This window comes from Microcebus murinus, chromosome 19 (genome assembly GCF_040939455.1).
Source record: "Microcebus murinus isolate Inina chromosome 19, M.murinus_Inina_mat1.0, whole genome shotgun sequence".
NCBI lineage: Eukaryota > Metazoa > Chordata > Mammalia > Primates > Cheirogaleidae > Microcebus > Microcebus murinus.
Window position 1 is genome coordinate 15,467,242 of NC_134122.1, and position 21,119 is coordinate 15,488,360.

The 21,119-nt window shown below is 42.4% G+C and overlaps 1 protein-coding gene across 1 annotated transcript; it reads right to left on the reverse strand.

Annotated features, from left to right (window-relative positions):
- Positions 1 to 635: 635 nt before the first annotated feature.
- ZP2 (zona pellucida glycoprotein 2) lies at positions 636 to 11,200 on the reverse strand. The gene is made up of 19 exons (XM_075995165.1): positions 11,139 to 11,200; positions 10,959 to 11,047; positions 10,121 to 10,204; positions 9,633 to 9,727; positions 7,720 to 7,872; positions 7,294 to 7,338; positions 6,996 to 7,160; positions 6,168 to 6,264; positions 5,889 to 6,070; positions 5,017 to 5,143; positions 3,988 to 4,175; positions 3,814 to 3,905; positions 3,578 to 3,702; positions 3,234 to 3,423; positions 2,236 to 2,371; positions 2,065 to 2,161; positions 1,633 to 1,716; positions 938 to 1,011; positions 636 to 800 (listed from the first exon to the last, which is right to left on the reverse strand). The coding sequence occupies exons 1-19, from the start codon at positions 11,198 to 11,200 to the stop codon at positions 636 to 638; spliced, it is 2,250 nt and encodes a 749-aa protein (XP_075851280.1).
- Positions 11,201 to 21,119: the final 9,919 nt, after the last annotated feature.

A 21,119-nucleotide genomic window follows, 5' to 3' on the forward strand; every position in this document is an offset into this window, starting at 1 on the left:
GCTCTCAGGAAATTTGTCTACGTGAGTAATTTGAATTAGGAACTACTTTAAAGTAGGATAGCTTACTTTCTTGGGGACACAGCTGGTTTACCTTCCTATAAGGGAAATTGTACCAGTGACCAGAGGTGGCTTCCTGCCCCCATCCTGTGTGAGTGGCAGGGATAGAAGTGTCCCTCCAGAGGTAGGCTGTAGCCAGCCATCTGCTACATTCACTACTTCATTGTGAGTGCCAGAGGATTCAGGCACAGGGTGAGGGGTCAGGAGAGGCCAGATGACAGGAAGCAATGAGACCAAATCTGTTCGTGTCCACATGCAGGGGGTGGGGAACCTGCAACCTCAAGGCCACATGTGGCCCTCCAGATCCAACGGCGGCCCCTCAACCAAATTCAGACTTCACAGAACAAGTCCCTTCATTAAGGGATTTGTTCTGTAAAATTTGGATTCAGTAAAAAGGCCATACTCAAGGATCCAGAAGGCCACCTGTGACCAAGGCTGCAGGTTCCCCACTCCCCAGAGGCTTGTGGATAGGTACTACATCTACTCTGTAGAATGACTGAAAGTTCTTCCACACTGTCAAACCTTAATAAGGACATAGACAAGAGGCTCATGTCAACTACTTTTATTTAGAAGTCCAGTTAGTGATTTAACATGGTTTTCTTGAGCAGGTAACTGACAAAACCCAGAGTTGCCACCACCCCTACTAGGACGGCCATGGCAACCACTACTTTAGGAGCAACATCTCCAGCAGTCCCGTGCCCTTGGGAGTCTATGACATCTGGAAAGGAAGCAGACATTCCAGTCTTAAGATCAGATTATGTTGTAATCAATAGTTGAAGCCTTACATATTGAGGCTTCCCAGAGGAGGAGATGAAGTTAAGCCTTAAGAAGCTTATTTGGCAAGTTTGCACCAGGGAATAGCCTCACCTAGTGGGCTGGCCTCCCCTGCTCCACTCTCACCCTTCTGACTGTTGCCACTGGCTTTTACCAGTCCCAGGTCAGATGGGCTGACATCTAAAAAGGACCTTAGTCTCAGCCTATTTCACACAACATCCTGATGCTAACAGGCATAGTTAGCCATCCCCTTGAGTGCATGATCTCACAGATCATCATCTCATATCCTTACCCTAGAGTGTCTTAAACAGGAACATGATCAAATATAAATTTAAGTTTGGCAGCAGCAAGTTAGGATTGACTAGAAGAAGGCATGTGCATCTATCAGAAATATATCATAAATTTCTTACGTTGTCAGATTTTAGAAGATTCCAATATGGCATTAAGGATAAAACTAAAAGAACCTAGATGTCTACAAATGAGGATCATGACTTAGAGCTATATGGAATCCTAACAGCTGTTAACTGAGATAGGTCCCTTTGTAATCAACTGATAAGGTGGCCAAAAGAAGTTAAAGAGCAAGTTATAGATTAGTAGGTAGAATATGAGATCCCATTATGTTAGTGATTTCTGGAAGGATACATAGGCTTTTGTCATGTCTCCTATCTCTAAAAAGGGAGACTTATTCTTCTGTTGTTTAGATTTACCAGGAGCATATATTATTAATACATAGCATTAAACTCTTGGCATAAAGAGCTAAGAATCTGAATCCAGGAAGTATCACAGGGTTAATGTCCATACCTCTGAATGATGAGCCACCTGACAACAGGAGAATGGGTCCTGGGAGGCTGACTGTCATTTTCTCTTCTTCAGTAGTTCCTGTGGCTGGAGACATAAGTTTGTGTTTGACCTCTGGAATAGGAGTTCAAGGGGTGTGTTGATCAAACATTTAGAAGGAGAAGCTTCATGAAGTATCCTGTTCCCTTCATGTAGTTTTATCTGCCTTTGTAGAAGTCATGTTTTACTATAAAAATGGGATGGATTCTCAAAGAACAGGTCTGTAGAACGAAACAACCTGCCCATCTCAGGCATATATGGGTAAGGCAGGCTGGGCCAACCAGGGGTTTCTGCAGCCCTTGAGATTAAGAATTAACACCTATCCCTGAGATATTTAGTTCTGAAAAGTTGAAGCTTGCTTCATGACTCTCATAAACAAGGATTTGAAGTTTTTACCTCGCCTGTGCCTAGATGATACAGGGCAAGTCACAGAACACAGAGGGGAGTCAGGAGCGAGTTGATTGCAGATTAAGGCGCTGCAGTGGAAGTAGACCTGGAGACAGAAGAGTTAGGTGGAACCGGTGCACTGACATTCGACCTGCTCCAGGTAACTTCTTAATCACTTACCAGGCTGAAGGGCTCCTGGGCTTCTGAGACAAAGGCAAAAGTCTTCACATCAAACCTCTGGTAGTGACCAGGATGAGTCACAGTGGAGTCAACTGGATGGAAGGTGGTTTGGTAGTTGTCCAGGTTATATTCACAGCTAGAAGGCATGCACGAGGGAGGGATGTCAGTCACATGTACCCCAGAGTCAAGGTCAGTGTTTGTCCAAGTTCAGTTATGACTATTGCTGTATCTACTAGTATTAATACCTTTTACTTTATACTTCTTACCTGATGTTTAATACCCATGAAGTCATAAGTTGTACATGGTAACTATTTTTCTACTATGTAGAAAAGTATCTGTTTGCCAACTAAACTCATCAAGGAGGTATACATTATACGTATCACTCCAGAAGACACTGGCTTCTTTCCACATGAGTGTCTGTTATGTCCCAGGCAGTGTGTGTTGGTGACAGAAGCAGAGACCCTCTGCCATTTTGTAACGATGTGTGCCAGCAGGGGCTATGAAGAACATAGGCTAGGTGGTAAGTACCAAGGGAAAAAAAAAAAAAAAAAAAAAGAGATCAGGGTAAGGGGTAAGGAGAGTCAGGGTAGGCCTCCTGGGAAAGCTGGACACTGAAGAAGCAAGTCTTTAGCGAGGTGAAGGAATGAGCCATGTGAGCACACTGGCTATCCATGGTCCTGAGGTAGGAATATACCTGCAGGTTAAGGGCTTAGACTGCCACGGCTTCAAGAAAGCTAAGGTGCAGTTCTGTCTAGGCACAGACCCCCGGAGAGGACACTGCAGAGCTGTGAGGATAAATCTCTACAAGTGGGTAGTAAGTGTCAGAGCATCGTAGTGCTTGGGTTTTATGTTAAATGGCTCAAATAAGTTTTCTAATCCCAGTGCCACCACTTAGTCTTGCTTTGTGACTGCTTTCCTGAAGCCCAAGGGGATTTATTCTGTCATAGGCAAGTTCTGATGTAGTAGCTGGGCAGCCTTATGGTGCAGAAAGTACCTACCCATCCACGACAATATTCCATTGGGGGATAGAGTCTGGGTCTGCGGTGGATGTTGCCCAGCAGTCATCTAAGACCAGCTTGATGTTGGGGTCACCCCTGTTAAGGACTCTTACTTCCATGTAAATTGGTTGGCGGAGATATTTCACTACAGGGTACTCGTTGTCCCCATAAGGTTGTTGGTAGGATTTATCTGAAATGGAACGAACACCTTTTCAGTATTCAAGTAGGTGATGGCTAACAGTCTCACAGGTCGCTACTGCTCCATTAGTCTGGCAACATCAAAAAGCTTGTTTCAGGGAAAGGTCCCCAAAAGTATTTAAGTTTCTTAGACTGCAGTGTCTCACCTGGGTAGGTCTGCAGAATCAAGGCAAGTGGACCTGGCTTCACTGAAGCCACTGGAGGAGGAAGACTTTCGACACTGAAGTTTAATAGCATATCATCCCTGATGTAAAAACACTTCACTGTCATCCTGTAAGAGTGTTGGTGTGCGTGTTGGGGGGGTGGGTACAAAGAATTTTAGGTTAATAAATTGCTTGAATTTACACAGAGCTTAAGTAGTCAAGTCGCAGTTGTATCACACCTGAACTCACTATCCCTGGATATTTTGCTTGGAGGAAGATCTGTCCAGAGAGCATGTATTTCATTTTCATAGACAACCTTGTCATCTTCAAACTAAGAAATGACAGAAAGTGGGTTAACAGCCCATTATTTTGAAGATGAATCTTAACACTTCTCACCACGTGCTAGTACTAACCTTGTATCTCGTTCCACATCCGTTCAGGGGTATGTGAAACTGTACCAGCCTTCCAGACTGAGCCTTGAAGACAGGCTGGCAGGATGAGTTTCCCACCCTGAGGGTAGCCAAGTTGAGAGCTGGTTTTGTTTGGTGGCTGTAGACCTCGAAGTCCATAAACCCATCCAGAGTGCACAGCTCATCTGTAACTAGACAGCAGTGAAGGTTAGAGAGAGAAAGATTGTCTGCTGTGTGATACAGTTGTCTGCCAACCTTGAAATGTTACAAGGGAAAAATTCTAACTCAACAGGAGGCACCAAGATTTCTTAGGTTTCTGTTAGGGAAAACAGCCTGGTAAGCAGCTTGAGTTACAAGGGAAGCTGAAACAGTTAAGCTGCTCTGTATGAGAACAGAAGGATTCCCCCTACCCACCCAAGGACAGACACAGGAGACATGGAAAGAAGTGCCATATAGGGTAAGAGACCAGTGAGGAACCGTGATGAGGGGCTGAAGGGACTTAAAGCCACATTAAGTCTGATCTTAAGTATATAGTGCCTGTGTTCTTGTGTCCCTTCGTTCAGTACTCATGAACCCTGAGTGGTTTGGGGGGAAATTGAGGCAGGAACTAATGTTTCCTATTTAGTTTGACCTGATACAGATTAGGGGATAGTGGGAAACACAGGGCAGAGGCAATGCTGGAGAGGAAATACCTATTCTGTATTCCTTTTGGAGAATTTGTAGGAGTTTTTTGGGGTTGAGGGGAAGAGTCTCTTAAACTTTCACATTCTCTTTAATTAGAAGTTTGAGCATTCTTACCTAGATGGTGTGCTTAGGCCCCTAACCCAAAATATCCAGGTTAGACATGAAACAGTTACAGTGATTGTTTTAGAAGTATTATAGTACCCCATCCTAGCAGTTACACTGCTATTTCTGGTATGAGAAGTCTTTAATTTCTTCAAACCATAAGTAATACATTAAAATCGGAACTCGTATTCCCACATGCACAAGTGCCCAGGTAGAGATAGGAAGTGGTTAATAAAGGATCTTTACCTATAGAAACTGGTGACTCACAGGGACACTCGGGATAGATCACCATGGATACCATCTCTCCTCGGAGGTAGAAAGTCAGTATGAGTGATGGTAAGTAGAACTGATCAAGGAGGCATTTTTCGGAGAACTGAAATAAGAATATCAATTAGCATCCACAACCTGTCTGGGGCTGAGTCACAGGGAGGCAGGAAGGGAGTCTATTGAATATCTGCAGGTCCTACTGCAGACTTGTTTGGTTTCCCTTTAAGACAGAACATGAGACCCTGTCACTTCTCTGGATCAGAATGGTTCCCCAGGCAGGAAATGTATTGCTTTAAACTCATGCCCTGAAGTACACAGCACTGCACACCCTTTGTACTAGGCAGTAGACCATGGGTTAACAGATCAAATTCCAAGGAACAGTGGAATACCCTGCCAAGCCAAATCAAACTCAAAAAGACTCTACAGATGTTATTACAAAATGCTATTGTAAAACACATACCAGCATAGGTCATTGCTCTGGTGACCCTGGCAATTCTAGTCAATATTAGTCTCAGTGAGGACAGTATCGGACTCTTGTTTAGATCAACTGTCCTATTCTTAAAGTATATAGCAAAGGTTCATCTCTAGGTATTTGACAAGTAGTTTGTACTTCAATGAACCTAGAAAAACTCAAGCTTCCCTTGCAGAGGTTAGGGAGGCTTGGTGTTGGAAAGTGAACTTCATTATTTTAAAATTCAATTCGCAAGATGATCAAATGAGGCCTTCAAGTTTGAACCTGTTTTCCTAGCCTTAATGTTTGTGTGCAAGTCTCCTGCTGTATTAGGATTACCCACAAGAGTATATTTCAAGTCAGGATTTTGTAGAGTTCAGTGGTTGACAATGGAACATACTTTCATTTTGAGAAGAGTTTTGCTGAAATGCAGCCTCAAGCCATTTGTTGCTTCTATGTCAATCCCATTGTCACGCAACTGGCTCACAGCTAGGTTTCTGTTTTCAAAGTTCATGGACTTGAACTTCCCAGGAAACTCTGGTATGGTGACAGTCATGTGTGTGGCATTACAGGTCACAGGATCTGGAAGAATGATCAACAGAATGCCCATTACCAGCCTCAATTAAGTGTTCAGAACAATGTCTCCCACAACTGAAGTCGCAGCTACCTGGGGCCTTACCTGACACACAAATAGCTTGCGAAGAGAAGATTATCTTCTGCCCAGGAGATACAAACGAAAGTTTCAGAGACACCATGTAGAGATGACTTTGGTGTTGCTAGAGGGAAGACCATTTTCAAAGACATTGGTTTACTTCAATCTTGAACCAGTAAGAATTGTCAGGGCAAGCATATATTCCAGTATCAGGTACCATTTTGATGTAATTAGAACTCAGGCATTTTGTCCAATGACTATTCTAGAGGTACCCTAGTCTCAGCCTTGTCCCCTCCAAGACCTCGAGGACTAGTGCTGTCTATGAATATCACTTGTAGCTGATGATTTTTAAGTAGAAAAAGAGCTGGCTGAATGCTTGACCATTTTATAATATCAGCAGCCAGAGAATGTTTATGAAACTCAATCTGTTTAATGTGAAATAGGACCATTTTTATTAAATGGCTGATATTTGAACACTTATGTGCCAGGACCTGTCCCAAGTACTTTAAAACATTAGTTCATTTGATGTAGTGTCTTGACTGTTGGCCTGGAAAGCACCAATACTACGATGAGACAAAATATGGAACAATGACTCAAATACTTTAGGAAGATTTTCAGAAGTATAGTTCTATGTTGTGCCATAGATTTAAGTCTATGGGAAAGAACAGATTGAGGTAAGGACCATGTTTATTTTGTTTACCATTTTTAGTACCCTGTGAAGTGCTTGGCAAATTGTAAGCATTAAGATATTTGAATGAGTTATGAATTAATTTGGAGACAAGGTTGAATGCATCTTTGGATTTAGGAACATTGGCCTTTGCCCTGGTGGTGGTACAAAGAAGCTTCTACACCTACCACATAGTGAGCCACTCCAGTGGCATGGAATGGCACGTGGAAGGTCATCTTGTGGTCGTCGATCAGGAGACCAAAGCCTTCCTTCATGGCCTCTGGCAGGGGCAGAGTTATGGCTTTTGGACCATCACCAACCTCAACGTTCCATCCCATCTTAACACTGGAATTCTAAAGTTAAAAGCCTTGTTTAGAGGGCTGGTACTAATGTAACCACGACTATTGTAGTCTAGTGTTTTATTGGGTTAAAGGTAACGTTACTTTTAATGGGAAACGTCTGTAGCTTTAAAAGTTATTTTCATACCTCACCGGCATCAGCTAAGCCAGAGAAAATCCGTGGCAAGGAAAACTGGAAGAAAAATGAATCATGACGTGAGGCTTTGATTTGGAGGAGAAAGTTTCTAAACGTGGCCCTGCCTGTATGTGGAAGGCATCCAGAGAAATTTTTGTGTGGTTCTTACACCAAGAAGCTTGGTTTTGGGATGCAGTAGGAAAATCACAGACTAGTCATGGATCCTAACTTTGCCCGTAGGTGGCATTTCGCCTCTTTGAACTTCTGATGCTAAAAGATGATTGGAAGACCTAGGCTCCCCCCTTCTGGTTGTAGGTTGAGATGCCCATAGTCATAGCAGGTAAGTAGTGAATAGAGGATTAAGTCATGGTCTAAATTCTAAGCCCAGCTCTGTTTAGAATACCGTATTTCCCCAAGTAGTCAGCCTGTTTCACTCACAGACATCGAGTCCCTCTGGCAGATTGTAGATGCTGAAACCCCAGGGATCTCTTCTACTTGCATAGCCGGACAAAAGAACTGGTATTTGACAGCCTTATGTGTGGAAGCAGCACTGCTGTTCACGAACCTGATGGTCATCTGGTGTCCACCATGCTGTGTGTAAATGGCACAGTAAGAACAGTAAGTGCTGGCACCCCAGCGAGAAAGGTGATGCCAGAATACACATGACCCATTTAAGAGGCAAAACCCTTGTGATACTAGTAACTAAGTGCTGGAAGGCACCTCATTTTTGTACCAGGAGACTCTAGATAAACCTTTGTGAAATCTTAGCAAAGGCTCATGTTGACAGAACAGTTCTAGCATTAGGAATTAGAGTTCAGTTTGAATCTCTTACCTACTTTATGTCTGATTATCACGGTCCTGGTTGAATGGGGTTGGTATGGGGCTTCCACCCAAGTTATTCAAATACCCACTGAGCACCTGAGTAACTCATTATGCTGGGCAGAGCCATCTCTGCTGTTACCTTTGACCTCAGAAAACTCAGTTCAAACCAGGCGTCAACTTTTCTGTTAAGTGTTAGTAACTATTGGACTGAGGGCCACATACAACCCATATTTTTGCAAGAACTATAAAAGTGTAAAAGCCATACTTACTTCAAGGATTGTTAAAGGCAGCCCTGGACTAGATTTGACCATCCACAGTTTGTGGTTTGCAGATCTTTGGTCTAAGGCAGGGGTACTCAAACTTTTTAAACAGGGGGCCAGTTCACTTTCTCTTAGACCGTTGGAGGGCCAGACCATAGTTTTAAAAAACTATGAACAAATTCCTATGCACACTGCACATATCTTATTTTGAAGTAAAAAAAACAAACGGGCAAAAACACCCGCATGTGGCCCGTGGGCCATAGTTTGAGGATGCCTGGTCTAAAGAAATGCAACTGTAAGCCCCCTAAAGTTGGAAAAGTCTTTATAAAGAAAGTTTAATTGCTAGAAAATGACAAAAGGCATGTGGATTATTTCCTTGGGCAATCAGAGGGCCTTAGACCAGCTGACTCACAGTTTGAGCCTGTTTACAGAATAGGGTCTAAGAATGTATCTTCTCAATGCTCAGTCTGTAGACTTGCATCAGAATCAGATGGTGTAGCCTGTTTTAACTGCATATTTCCAGAGATCACCCCAGACCTATGTTATCAGCTAGTCAAGTTCTCCAGGTGATTCTGTGCACAGTAAAGCTTGAGAACTTCCATTTAGGTTGCTTTTATTGCTCCTAATAACCTGATTGGGCAATACTGTTACTGCTTAGCTGCAGTTTGGCTTCCAAGAACCTGTTAAGCAGGATAGATATTCTCCATTTCCTAGCACCAAAGCAACCTTCCATCTCACATGGGGGTTACAGATCAAAATAGCTCATGTTTGGGCACTTGTGTCCAACTTCTGTGTCCAGGCTTCATCTGTGTGACATTCTTACTCTTTAGTGACCCTGCGGAGAGGGTACCATTATTCCCATTTTCCAATGAGCAAATAGAGGCTTCCTTCTAAGAAGTAACTTGCTTGAGATCACACGTAGGTAGTGGCAGAGTCAAGGCTCAAACACTTGAGCACAAGAGTTTCTCAGCCTCAACACTGACATTTCAGGCCGGATAGTTCTGTGTTACAGGGGCAGCTGGGCAGTGTTGGCTGTCTGCAGCATTGGCTTATACCCACTAGGTGCCCTCTTCCCAGCGTGACAACCAAGAGTGTCTCTAGACACTGCCAAGTGTCCTCTGAACAGGATAAAGAAAGACAACCTCCCCCTACCCTGTTTGAGAACCACTGCTCTACCCCAAAGCCTAAATTCTCAGCCACCAGGTCTAAGCCCAGTAACTGTTAGGTTACTATGTGCTTCCCAAGACATTCCTCAAAGCAATTACTTACCACTCTCTTGGTGCAGTTGTCATATGGGACCCGCAGGGTAAGCTTCTCTGGGTCCAGGACATACCTACACTTGAGCATTTCAACATCAAGGGGATCTACAGAGACCAGAGCCTCAGTCAGACAGGATGACTAAGAAGGATGACTGTCACTTGAGTGACAGCCCCAGCACCGAGACTGCCAGTCCATTTCTAAGGTCTCCAGTCACTTCACTGACTCAACTGGGTGATATGGCTCAAGCTTTGAGATGCTGTGACTTGCAGCCACAAGTTTCCCCAGAGATTCTGAGAAGATACACTTTCAAGGAACGATAGGTCTTACACTCTCAGTGGCATCATGCAAATCAGAAACCCCACCCCACTCCCTGGCCCATGGCCTTGTGGGAGTCGGATGTTGTTGCTACAGGAGTTCAGATACTCTGCTCACCAGATACATGAGACTGGCCCTGAGCTGGGGGCTACCAGTTAGGACTAAGAACACATGCTACCTACCCACCACAGATGCGTGCCATTTCTTGGTTCTAAAACTGCTTGGAAACTCCATTGTTATTCCATTTTCATCACAAGTGACCATTCCTGGAGAGCAAAAGCAATATATTGGGCCTTTTTGACCTACACAAGGCACAACTACAGAAGTGCATGGAGAGACCTCTCCTCTCCAATGGGCATCAGGGAAAGATGCCAAACGAACAAGGCAAGAATTGTTCCCTACCCTCGGGGAGCTCACAAATGAGTGAGAAAGACAGCCAACTACGATGCAGTGTACCAGGAACTGTAAGGGCTTCCTGAAGCACACCAGGGGTAAGCCTGGATTACGTCGGTAGAATCTAGGTCATAACCTTGACAATGGACCCGATGGAGGTAGGTCTACGAAGAACTAAAAAGCTTTGTCAACATGCTCTGCAAATCAGAGTCCTGGGTGAGCCCAAGGACATGTATTTTAGACCAAGTTCTGCCACTCTGCTACCTCTGGCTCAGGCAATAGTGAACAGTTCCAGTTTTGCCTATTATGTTGATAAGTTTAAAAAGCCATGAGTTTGTGTTTAGAGACTGCTGCTCTTAGGAATGAGTGGTTTGCTATTCTGTGGATATCATAAAGCTAGAGGCAATGAGAGATTGGAAAGAATACAGTTGTCTTTTAAAATTCTTTCCTTTAGCTGCCATAGCAAGCCCATAGGTAGACACTGGGAAGGGCCATTGATTTGGTCAAGGTAAGGAATGGGGTGAGGGGAGGTTGTCTGAGCCAGGCCTGTGTTTCCTGGCTAACTAGGCACTCAAGCTGCAACCTGTTCTCTCAGCTAAGGGGACTTCCTGCACCCCAGAAACACACCTGGGAAGGTAGGGTTCGCCGCCTGAGAGACATCTGTGGAGTTCACTGAAGTCACAAGGGCGAAGAAGAGATAAATCGACCTGTAGATGCTGGAAAATGATGGGGGAGAGAGTCAAGGAAGAATGAACTTAAGCAAGCAGGACTGTCACGTCCTCTCCATCTGCTCCCAGAATTACTCACCTCCAGCCTGCATGGAACCGGCTTGGAGAACCCCCAGAATCTCCTCTCTGCCTGCATGCCATGGCAGAAAGCACTACCAAATCATCCGGGTAGAGGATGGGCTGTTCTGTGCTTTTATAGCAGGAAGCCGGCTGTGACCCTGCCCTCTCCCATTGGGGCACCTGAATCTTCTCCCACCCTGGCAGCTGAGAGGGAGGGATTTGGGAAGGAAGTAGCATCTGTCTTTCCTGACACCTGCCAGCTGCTTCTGTGGGCCAGGCATAAAAATCAGAGTTCCCTGAAATTGACTCCAGCTGAGTGAATTGGTGTTTTCCCATAACGTTGGGGAAAATTAGGCTCTTTTGGACAAAATATTTATAACTCCAATGTAAAGCAAAAAAGGATTGTGGGCTTTATTAAGAAGATGTCTTGTTCACACCATTAAACCTTTTTTAAAAGTAAGCTCTAGTCTTCTGCCTATTGTGGATGTGCATGAAGTATCTTTAAAAAAATATTTAACATTATTGATCCCCAAATGTAAAAGTTTAAGCTTACTGCAAAAAAAAAAAAAATGCAGACAATTACAGAAAGAGACAGAGAAAAGCTAAAAGTCACCCATAATCTTGCCATAAATATTAGTATTTAGGTAACTTTACAGACATTTTCTACAAATGCCACATACAATTAAAAAAACAAACTGAGAGCAAAGTTTGAATACTGTTTTGTAACCTGCTATTACCACTTTACGTCATAGACATTTCCGTATCAAACACAAAGCTCTCCGTTACCATTTTTAAGGATGCATCGTATTCAATGTTGAGATAAGTCAGTGTCTATCTAACTGTTCCTTAATTGCGGGCATTAAGGTGGCTTCTGATTTTTCATCAGTATACAAGATAATATAATAAAATTTCTTATGCATTTCCTTGGTTAACTTTAGGATACATTCCTAGAAGTAGAATTTCTGGGTCAGAGGGAGTAGTAATCTAAATAAGAACCTCATATTGTGAAGCACTTGAGAGTTTACAGATGGGGAAACTGAAGGAAAGCAACTTGCCCAAGTTGCTTTGAAAACTGAGTGTCAAGGCCAGGTTGAGAACTCAGATGTCCTGAGACCTGATCAGCATATCTTTTCAACATCCCTCATGGCTCTTTGAGACACCTAGATGTCTGCAGCCCATGTTCCATAATGGGTGAACATAATGCTCAAATTCTGCACAAGTAGTAGGCGGCATTTGCAGATAGTGTTGATTCATGTGTTGCCTTTGTGGTGGAACTTGAGGTTTCTGAAATACCATTGTCAGTTAGAGTAGTGTTTCCCCAACTTCCTTGATCAAAAAGGATCACGTGGGGCTTCATTAATATCACAAATTCCTGGGGCCCACCCAAAAGCTGCTGAATTCGGTACTCCAGGGGAGGGGCCTGCGTAATGTCTGCTCAACAAGCACCACAGGCGATTCTTATGATCAGGAAAATCTGGCAAATACCTGGAGGGAGGGAGGTGAGAAAATGAATGGTTGCCAGTGATTTGTGGGAATTAATTAATTAGATGATGTCCCAGTGAAATTGGGAATAGAGAGTACCAAACTCTGTAAAATAATTTAAAGAAGTTTATTCTAAGCGGAACAAGAGTGACCATCGGTCTGGGAGCCGTACCCAAGAAGACTTAAGTGGTCCCAAAGCAAATGGTTTACAGTTTGGTTTCATACATTTTCAGGAGACAGGAATTATAGCTAAAATCATAAGTCAATACATGGAAGATATACATTGGTTTGGCCTGAAAAGGCAGGACATCTTGAAGTGGGAGCTTACAGGTTATAGATGGGTTCAAAGATTCTTTGATTTGCAATTGGTTAAGGAAATCAAGCTTTGTCTAAAGGCTTGGAATGTTTTAAGTTAAGGAAGTCTGTTAATCAGAGACAAGCCACAATATAGAGACTCAAGTGATCCTTAAGTATATCCATGGTCTGCAGGTGTGATTTAACCTTTGCCTCTCATGGCCTTAGTTCCTGTTAATAATTTAGTATCTTATTGCCACAGAGAGTCTGTTTTGTCAGTCTTATGGTTTCTGCTTTAACATTAATATTGGTCAATTGTTGTATCTAAACTCCAAAAAGGACAGAGTATAATGAGGTGTGCCTGATCTTCCTTCTCTTCATGGCCAGGAACTCAGTTTTAAGGAGATTTAAAGTTTTTCTGGGGTCTCCTTGGCCAAGAGGGGGTCTGAACAGTCCACAGGGGGGCTTACAATTTTATTTTATTATTATTATTATTGAGACAGAGTCTCACTTTGTTGCCCAGGCTAGAGTGAGTGCCATGGCATCAGCCTAGCTCACAGCAACCTCAAACTCCTGGGCTCAAGCAATCCTACTGCTTCAGCCTCCCAAGTAGCCGGGACTACAGGCATGCGCCACCATGTCCGGCTAATTTTTTGTATATATATTTTTAGTTGGTCAATTAATTTCTATTTTTAGTAGAGACGGGGTCTCGCTCAGGCTGCTTTTGAAATCCTGACCTCGAGCAATCCGCCCACCTAGACCTCCCAGAGTGCTAGGATTACAGGTGTGAGCCACTGCGCCCAGCCGGATTTTATTTTTAGTTTACAAGATGGCAAAAAGGATTTCATTTCACAGCAGAAGCACAATATCAATAGTTTCTCCTTCTAAGCGTAGTTCCAAAAAGTAGCACCTTTTCTACAAATGTGAAGGTAATTTGTTACCACAATGGTGAAGACGATGATGAGAGGACATTAGAGGAAGGAGCATGGATGCAAGGTTCAGAGACCTGTTTAGGAGGTGGTCAGAGAGATAATAGGTTAATGTACTTGTTCAGCTTCCACCGGGACCACCTGCCCCAGGTTTGCTTCTCCCTGCAGACCGTGCCTTTTCTCTAGGAGCAGGAGGTTTGCCTCGGACAGAGCAGCTGGGGGCTTCTGGGATGCTAAGGGGCAGCACGGAGGGCCTGAGCAGGAGAGGTGGAGAGAAGACCTGCTGTGGAGCTAGTGAAGGTGGTGAGTGCCCCTGAGATTAATTTCCTTCACCTTACCTAACCCAGGCCTGTGGTGTACTAGGGACAGTCCCTGAACAATTGGCTCTGGGCCCATAGGAGCCAATGTCTAGGATTCTGCTCTAGAAAAGCCCTGCAAAAGGGCACAAGGGCACAAATGTGCTCAGTGCAACTGGCTTTAAAAACAAGGAAGAAACGGCTGCTCCATGCTAAGGCAATATCTCATATCAGGAGGTAGAAAAAAATTAAGTCTTTATAAAAATGACAGATTCTTAATATTTCACTAAACAGTGGGAGTTCTTTCAAACATATGTTTTCCACACTCTTTTCAATGAGCATTTTTAAGTTTGCTAGCTTATGACCACAAAGTATTTCCTCTCCTCTCCTCTATCCTGGTCTCTGAGTATCAGGAGGCCGATTCTCTCCTGCTAATCACAAGACATTTCTTGAAGGGGATTTTAAGTTGCTCTTAGGCATAAAAAAATTCCTATAGTTTTGTTCTTGCCTCATTTGGGCTGGTGCCTTCCTTTTTGAAGTGCAGTTCTTATAAACAATAGTTTATAACAGAGTCTGAATCTGCTGTCTTGTTTTCCATAATTGTAAAAATATTTATTGATGACAACCTAAATATCATCCTCTGGAGACAGGTAAGCTATGGGATACTTTTCAGCTACTGGTTATGATTGTATGGATTCATCCAGATCCATCCAATACAGTTGGATTTTCTAAGCTACATAATTAGTGTGTTTTCATGTTTTGCTTTGAAAGAGAAATGAAAAACTTATTGACCTAAAGGAAGAAGCTAAAGCATAGAATATAATTTTAAAGAGTTTACTTGAGCCCAACTGAGGACAGCTGCCTGGGAAACGCTTCCAAATTGCCTTGGGGAGTGCTCTGTTCAGCCTTTGTCACAGGCAGGTTTTCAAAGGCAAAAGGAAACAAGGAGTGGACTGGTGCAAAGTTGTTTGAATTCTCATTGGTTTACAGAAAGTGGCTATCCATTGGCTGTCCATTGTTGATCTATAGGGTGTAAGTTGTTGTGTCCAGTGTATGGCACTGTTAGGTTGATTTTATGGCTACTTGGAGTCAGTCTGCATGCCACATAGCAAATGGCCTCAAGAGGCAACTACTTAGCTGAAGGTGGGAGTGAGAGGTGACCTCTGTCACATTTCGGTGCCTCTCTGGGCCTGATAATAAATTATCAGGAGAGACTCATCTTCTTTAGATGAAAAGTTTCTTTTCTTTCTTAAACCTATGTGTGTGTCTATACATTTATGTGTCTGCATGTGGGTATGTAAATGTGTATTTGCATTACAAGTGTAAAAAAATGTCCCGGAGGGTTAACGGTGTCACCCAGGGGAGGAGGGTGCCAGTGTCCAGGCAGTCCATGTGACCATGCGAGGCATTTACAACCATTGTTCATTCTGGTTCATTTATGTTCTTGCTCTATGGATTTTAAATATATTTAATACTATCTTTGGGAATTGGAATGAGGTGATGGGAGTGTTGGAACTCAGTGATTCCCCACAATACGGCACTTGGGCATGCTGAATGTTTTCAGAAGTATAAAGGGCTTAGAAATAAGCCTTAGAATAAAGATCCCTCTAACCTTGTCTTGTTCCACCCACCCAACCCCCAACAAGCACAAGGAGGGACTCTCTTCAAAATTTTTGTATCTGACAAAGAAAGCTTCTTACCAAAAGAAATACTATTGCCTTCTGTCCCCTCCCTGAAATCACCTTGTCTGTCACAGAAAAGAACACTGAGGAATGCAACTACACCTAGATGGACTTTTTCATAAGTTAATACCAGCCCCTTGAGCTCATTCGAATTCCAAAGAAAATCATTTAGAAATTAATTTCTGTCTCCCTGGTCCATTAATTCTCCCTAATAATCACTTACTGCTTCTCAAATGAATTATCTACAATTTCCATTTCCTCCTTCCCCTAAGAAAAAGGGTATATAAGCTTCTGCACCCCACTGGAGGTTTGGGGGAAGAATCAGAGAGTGACTTCCCTCATTCCCACATGCACATTAATAAATTTGTCTGCATTTTCTCCTATTAATCTGCCTTTTGTCAATTTATTTTCAGCAAACCTTCAGAGGGTAAAGGGGGGAGTTTCCCCTTCTTTACTCCTGCAGGGGAATGGGTGACTCTTGCTTTTTTGACTGAATTCATTTCTATTTTGATTGAATTGTTATAGTGATGATAACAGCAAAGACAGTACATTTGATTTCTGAGTAATCTCCATAAGCCCTAGAATCAAAGTTTCAAGGGTCAAAACTCAAAGGTATAAAGGTGTAACACCCAAGTGAATGGATTTGGAGCATGAAGCTTCCAAACAAAGTCCAACTCCCTAAAATGCAGATGTTAAATCTAAAGAGGTTTAGTAACTTGCTCAGGGTCATTTACCAAGTTAATAGGGGACAGGGATCCCTGAGAAACCAGTTCTCCTCATGGTGACCCCATCCTACCCTTTCTAATTCACTTTGATTTTCCCTGTCTGTGTGTACTTATGCACACATGAGGGGGTGTTTTAAAACCGTGCTTCTCTTTCAGTTCACTTAGCTTTAAAAGTACAAGATGACATTAATTAGAATTTAGCAGCATGAGATAAATAAGAAATATAAAAACTTCTACCAGTTATGCTAATACAGCTTAAAATAGCATTCAAATGTCAAATATGAATTTAATTTGGAAAATAAGGTAGATGATGTCAATGAGAATGTTCTTGAATATCATACCATGGTTCCTTTAACCATCTAACTATACAATGTTAATGTTGTCTTCCCCTTTGGACCTTTAGACAGATCTACACTGAATGAACCTTCTAACAGTAATGGATTCAGAAAGGACAAATATAAAGGTTGGGCAGCTTGATAAATGAATGACAGAGAAGGCCCAGAAATTCTAAGTAAAAGCTCATTTACATACAAATGTTAACACAAATTACTCCATAGCTAAGTAGCTAGGGCAATGGTTACCACATAGAGAAAATGTTTCCTTAGTAGAATAGCATACTCCTTTTGGTTGGTAGATTATGAAATACATTAAGTATCAAAGTTCTTAAGGTGATGTGGTAGATGGGTTGTAAAGGCCCCAATCTTCCAACCCTCCCTGTACTTCTGCCCTTTACGATGACTTTGCAGTCCTTATTTCCTACTCTCTATACCTCACACCAAATCTGGATGGCCTTGTGACTTGCTTTGGACAAGAAAATGTGGTGGCAGTGATGGTGTGCCAGTTCTAAGACGGGGTCTCAAGAGGCTTATACACCCATGCTGTCTCCACAGCAAGCCCTGGCTAGCCTGCTGGACAACAAACAATCACAAACAGCAGACACAGGTCATGTGAGCTGAGGCCATCCTAGAGCGACCAGTCCTCAGCTGACCCACCAGTTGACTGCAGCTGAATGAGAAAGCCCAGCCAGGGTCAGCTCAGCACAGAGGAGCCTGTGCTTCAGGAATTCTAAATAATTCTAAATAACAGTCATAGATATCTACTGATGTAATCATGCATAAATTAAGTGGTTTATAACAAGACATTGATTTAACTCACATGTCTGTAGTCAACTGTGTGTGCGCGTGTACATACATACACACAAATATGCATACACACATATGTATATTTTTTTTCCTAGAGTGTCCTACAGTGATATAGCAAGAAATGGGCTGCTATTTTTAATGGTGGCAGGACTCTACTTGTTCACAGAGTGTCTGTGTAAGATGCCCACATAGCAACAGCACTATGGGACCAGGAAAAGGCATTACTAAAACACACAGCAACTAATTCTGCTCTGTGTAGTCACTTCTGCAAAATTTCTATATCCTTGGCAAAAAATGGTGAATTATCCTGCAAGTGTGTATGTATGTGTGTGTGTATGTGTGTGTGTGTGCACTCTTTCTCATAATCAGTAACTCACCTATAATTGTGCAATATGCAAGTTTAAGTCTTGCAACCCTATGAGGGCAGATGTTAATATCCCCATATCCCAATGGGAGTAGTCTTTGTGATGCTTCAGGGTTGGGCAGGAACACAGGAAATGTTGAATTAGAAGGGATTCACATAGGTGAAAAAAAAATATATATATATATACATATATATATTTGGTGACTGGCACAGAAGGAAATGAGGGCTGTTCAGGATGTATCTGGTTTGAGAGGTACTGAGGGGACACTGTCACTCCCAAGGGGCCATGAGATGCACCTGCTGGTGCCAGGCAGACACTGTGCATGCGTGCAGGGGGTTGGGTACTCAGAAACAGCTTCAGAGTGATGAAAAATGACAAGTGGCTAACTGTCACCCTCAGGGTTGGGATTACAGCCCAGAACAGCAGAGGCTGAGGTGGAATGTCGAGCCCAGGCCACATCTAAAGGAGCAACTTCTTCTCAGCTCAGTCAGTGGTTATTGTCATAATTTTGTTTTTCATCTTGATGCTGAAAATCTAGATTCTATTACATTTCCTCAATTTCAAGTATTGATATTTAACTTAAAATTTTTCAAAATCTTGTGCCTGCCAAACAAGACATATAGGACACATTTATCCCCTCAACCGCTAGCTTTTAACTCCCCTAAACGTGGAGACCATTGGTTTTGTGGTGGAGCTGCTGCCTCGCCCTGCTGGCGTGGAGCAGGAGTGAACCTGCAGCTCCTCCTGCTCCCCCCAGATCTCTTCCTCCAGCTTCTCCAAATGCTGGGCCAGGTGTGTGTGGAGCTCTGTGTTGCAAGGTGGCAGCTTACCCTGCAGACACCCACGGCATCGAGGTTGGAGGTGGTGAGAGACAGGCATGAGTTCTGTTTTGTTCTCTGGAGTTCTAACTGGTCCTTTCTCTTCACTGTTTCATGTCCCTCTTTCCTTCCCAAATGCTGGCCCTTCTGACTTCGGGTCTAACACCAGGTGCAGAAGAAATAGCCTTACTGGACAGTTTAGCCAGCCTCTACACTTGCATAAATCTAGTCCCTATAGTAAATACCTTATTCAATATCATTCAGAATGGTTCTGTTTCTCTGATCAAACCTAACTGATACAGAGTTTGGTTGCTACCTCCTTATATTACTGGTGAGGAACCTGGATTCCAGATAGGTGTAACTCCAGATGCACCTATCTTGTGTGCAACTCTAGATCTTGCAGTTGCTTAGCGACAGTCCTGGGAATTGAATCCAGGGCTCCCCTATCTCTGTGTTTTTTACTTGACCCCCATGCTTAAAAAAGTTGATTCTCACCTTTGTAGAATCTTCAAAGCATCTTTTCCACAAGATATTGCCTTCCCCTGGTCAAGTAACCACCGAGTCCTGTGAAATCTCCCTTCACCATAGACCTGTAATCCACCCCTTCCTCTTTTTGTACACCTGCACCCCTGTGAGTCTCACCTGTATTGTTCACACTTTACACAGAGTACTAGGAAAGAGTAGATGGTTTTCAGGAAAAACGTGAGTTAGTGAGTCATTCTAGAAAGAAGGGAAGGAAATTTTGGTCAAGGTCACAATGTACAGGATGTACAGGTCTTGTGCTAAGCACTGATGTATAAATGATCAAGATAGGAATAAGAAAATGGAATGAAGGCTCCTTTGGGTGATATTCCCCCCAGTTGATAGTAAGTAAAAAGCTATTAAGGGTTGAATATATCTCCCCTCACTTCCCCCAAATTCATGTTGAAATCTTTTTGGAGATAGAGTCTTTACAGGGGTGATTGTGTTAAATTAGGTCATTAGGATGGGCTCTAATCTGATACGACTGGTGTCCTTATAAGAAGAGGAAATCTGGACACAGACATGAACAGAGGGAAGATGATGTGAAGACAGTTTCTGCAGTTTTTATACAACTTGAGTTTTAAGTGAGGATTCAGGTCATTGAGTTACAGATGGGACCTGTTGGTGGAAGAATTATGTTGATTGAAATCTTCAAGTCAACATACAAGAACCAATAATTAATTAGGAATGGGGAAAGGCATAAAAAGGGGAAATTTGTCCAGCTAATAAAGCCAGTTGAGTCAAGTGTAAAATTTAAATTCACAGCCCCTGCTTAGACTATCCAGTATTCAAATTTTAAAGAATTTGTTTTTGGAAGCCTTTATAAAACTCTCCACTGTTACAATGTACGCCATCTGGGATTTAGCATTTATAAAATATGCAGTTAAGAGATGCCAAGAGATTCCTCATGCAAACCAGATGGTACAATAACATCTCTGTCTTTATTTTTCTGGCAGAAAAATAGGGCTTTGAATGGCTCGAAACTTATGTGAATAAATTAAGCCCAATCAATACTTTAGGGACATTATAATTTCAATAGTCAACTTACCCACCTAAATATTTTCATAAAAGTTTTCATTTGGAGAAGAAAAAACAAAGGGCAGACAATGGTTCTCTTGATTGCTTCATGTTTATATTCTTTAAAAATGTTTATAAGGAAAACAACACCAGCGACCTTCAATGTGGAAAAGCAAGTTTCTCCTTATTTTAACAGTAACATATGTATTTAAATTAGAAATGAAGTTGTTGAAGTTTCTTTTGAATAGGAAAAATTCATATCAAATAGGTTGAATAGTTTTATTACTGTATTAAAAAGAAAAAAAAACACATGTGTAAGTGACCTTTTCTGCACAGTACATTTGAACATGTCTTTACCCAACAGATATTTTTCTCATAAATCCAAGTTCAGCACGTAACAGCAGTGTGTTAAGGATGCCTTGTTTTGCCCTTGCCTGGTTCCTGTTAAGTTTTCCATGTAACAACAGGACTTTTGTAATCCCATTTAATTTCCTTTACTTTTATTTTCATTAAAATTCATAATAAGATCCTCATTAAATGAAGTAATCTTGTTAAAAGCAATGTTCTGCTCTGATGTTTCTTTTTCCTTCTTACGTAAAAAATGTGCTTCCCCACCATACAAGTGAATTTCTTCTGTAATTAGACGTGAATAGCTTTAGAGATCAAACACAGTCTGCTTTTGAAAACCAGATCTCTTAGGACACAGAGGGCAGTCTCATTACTAAAAA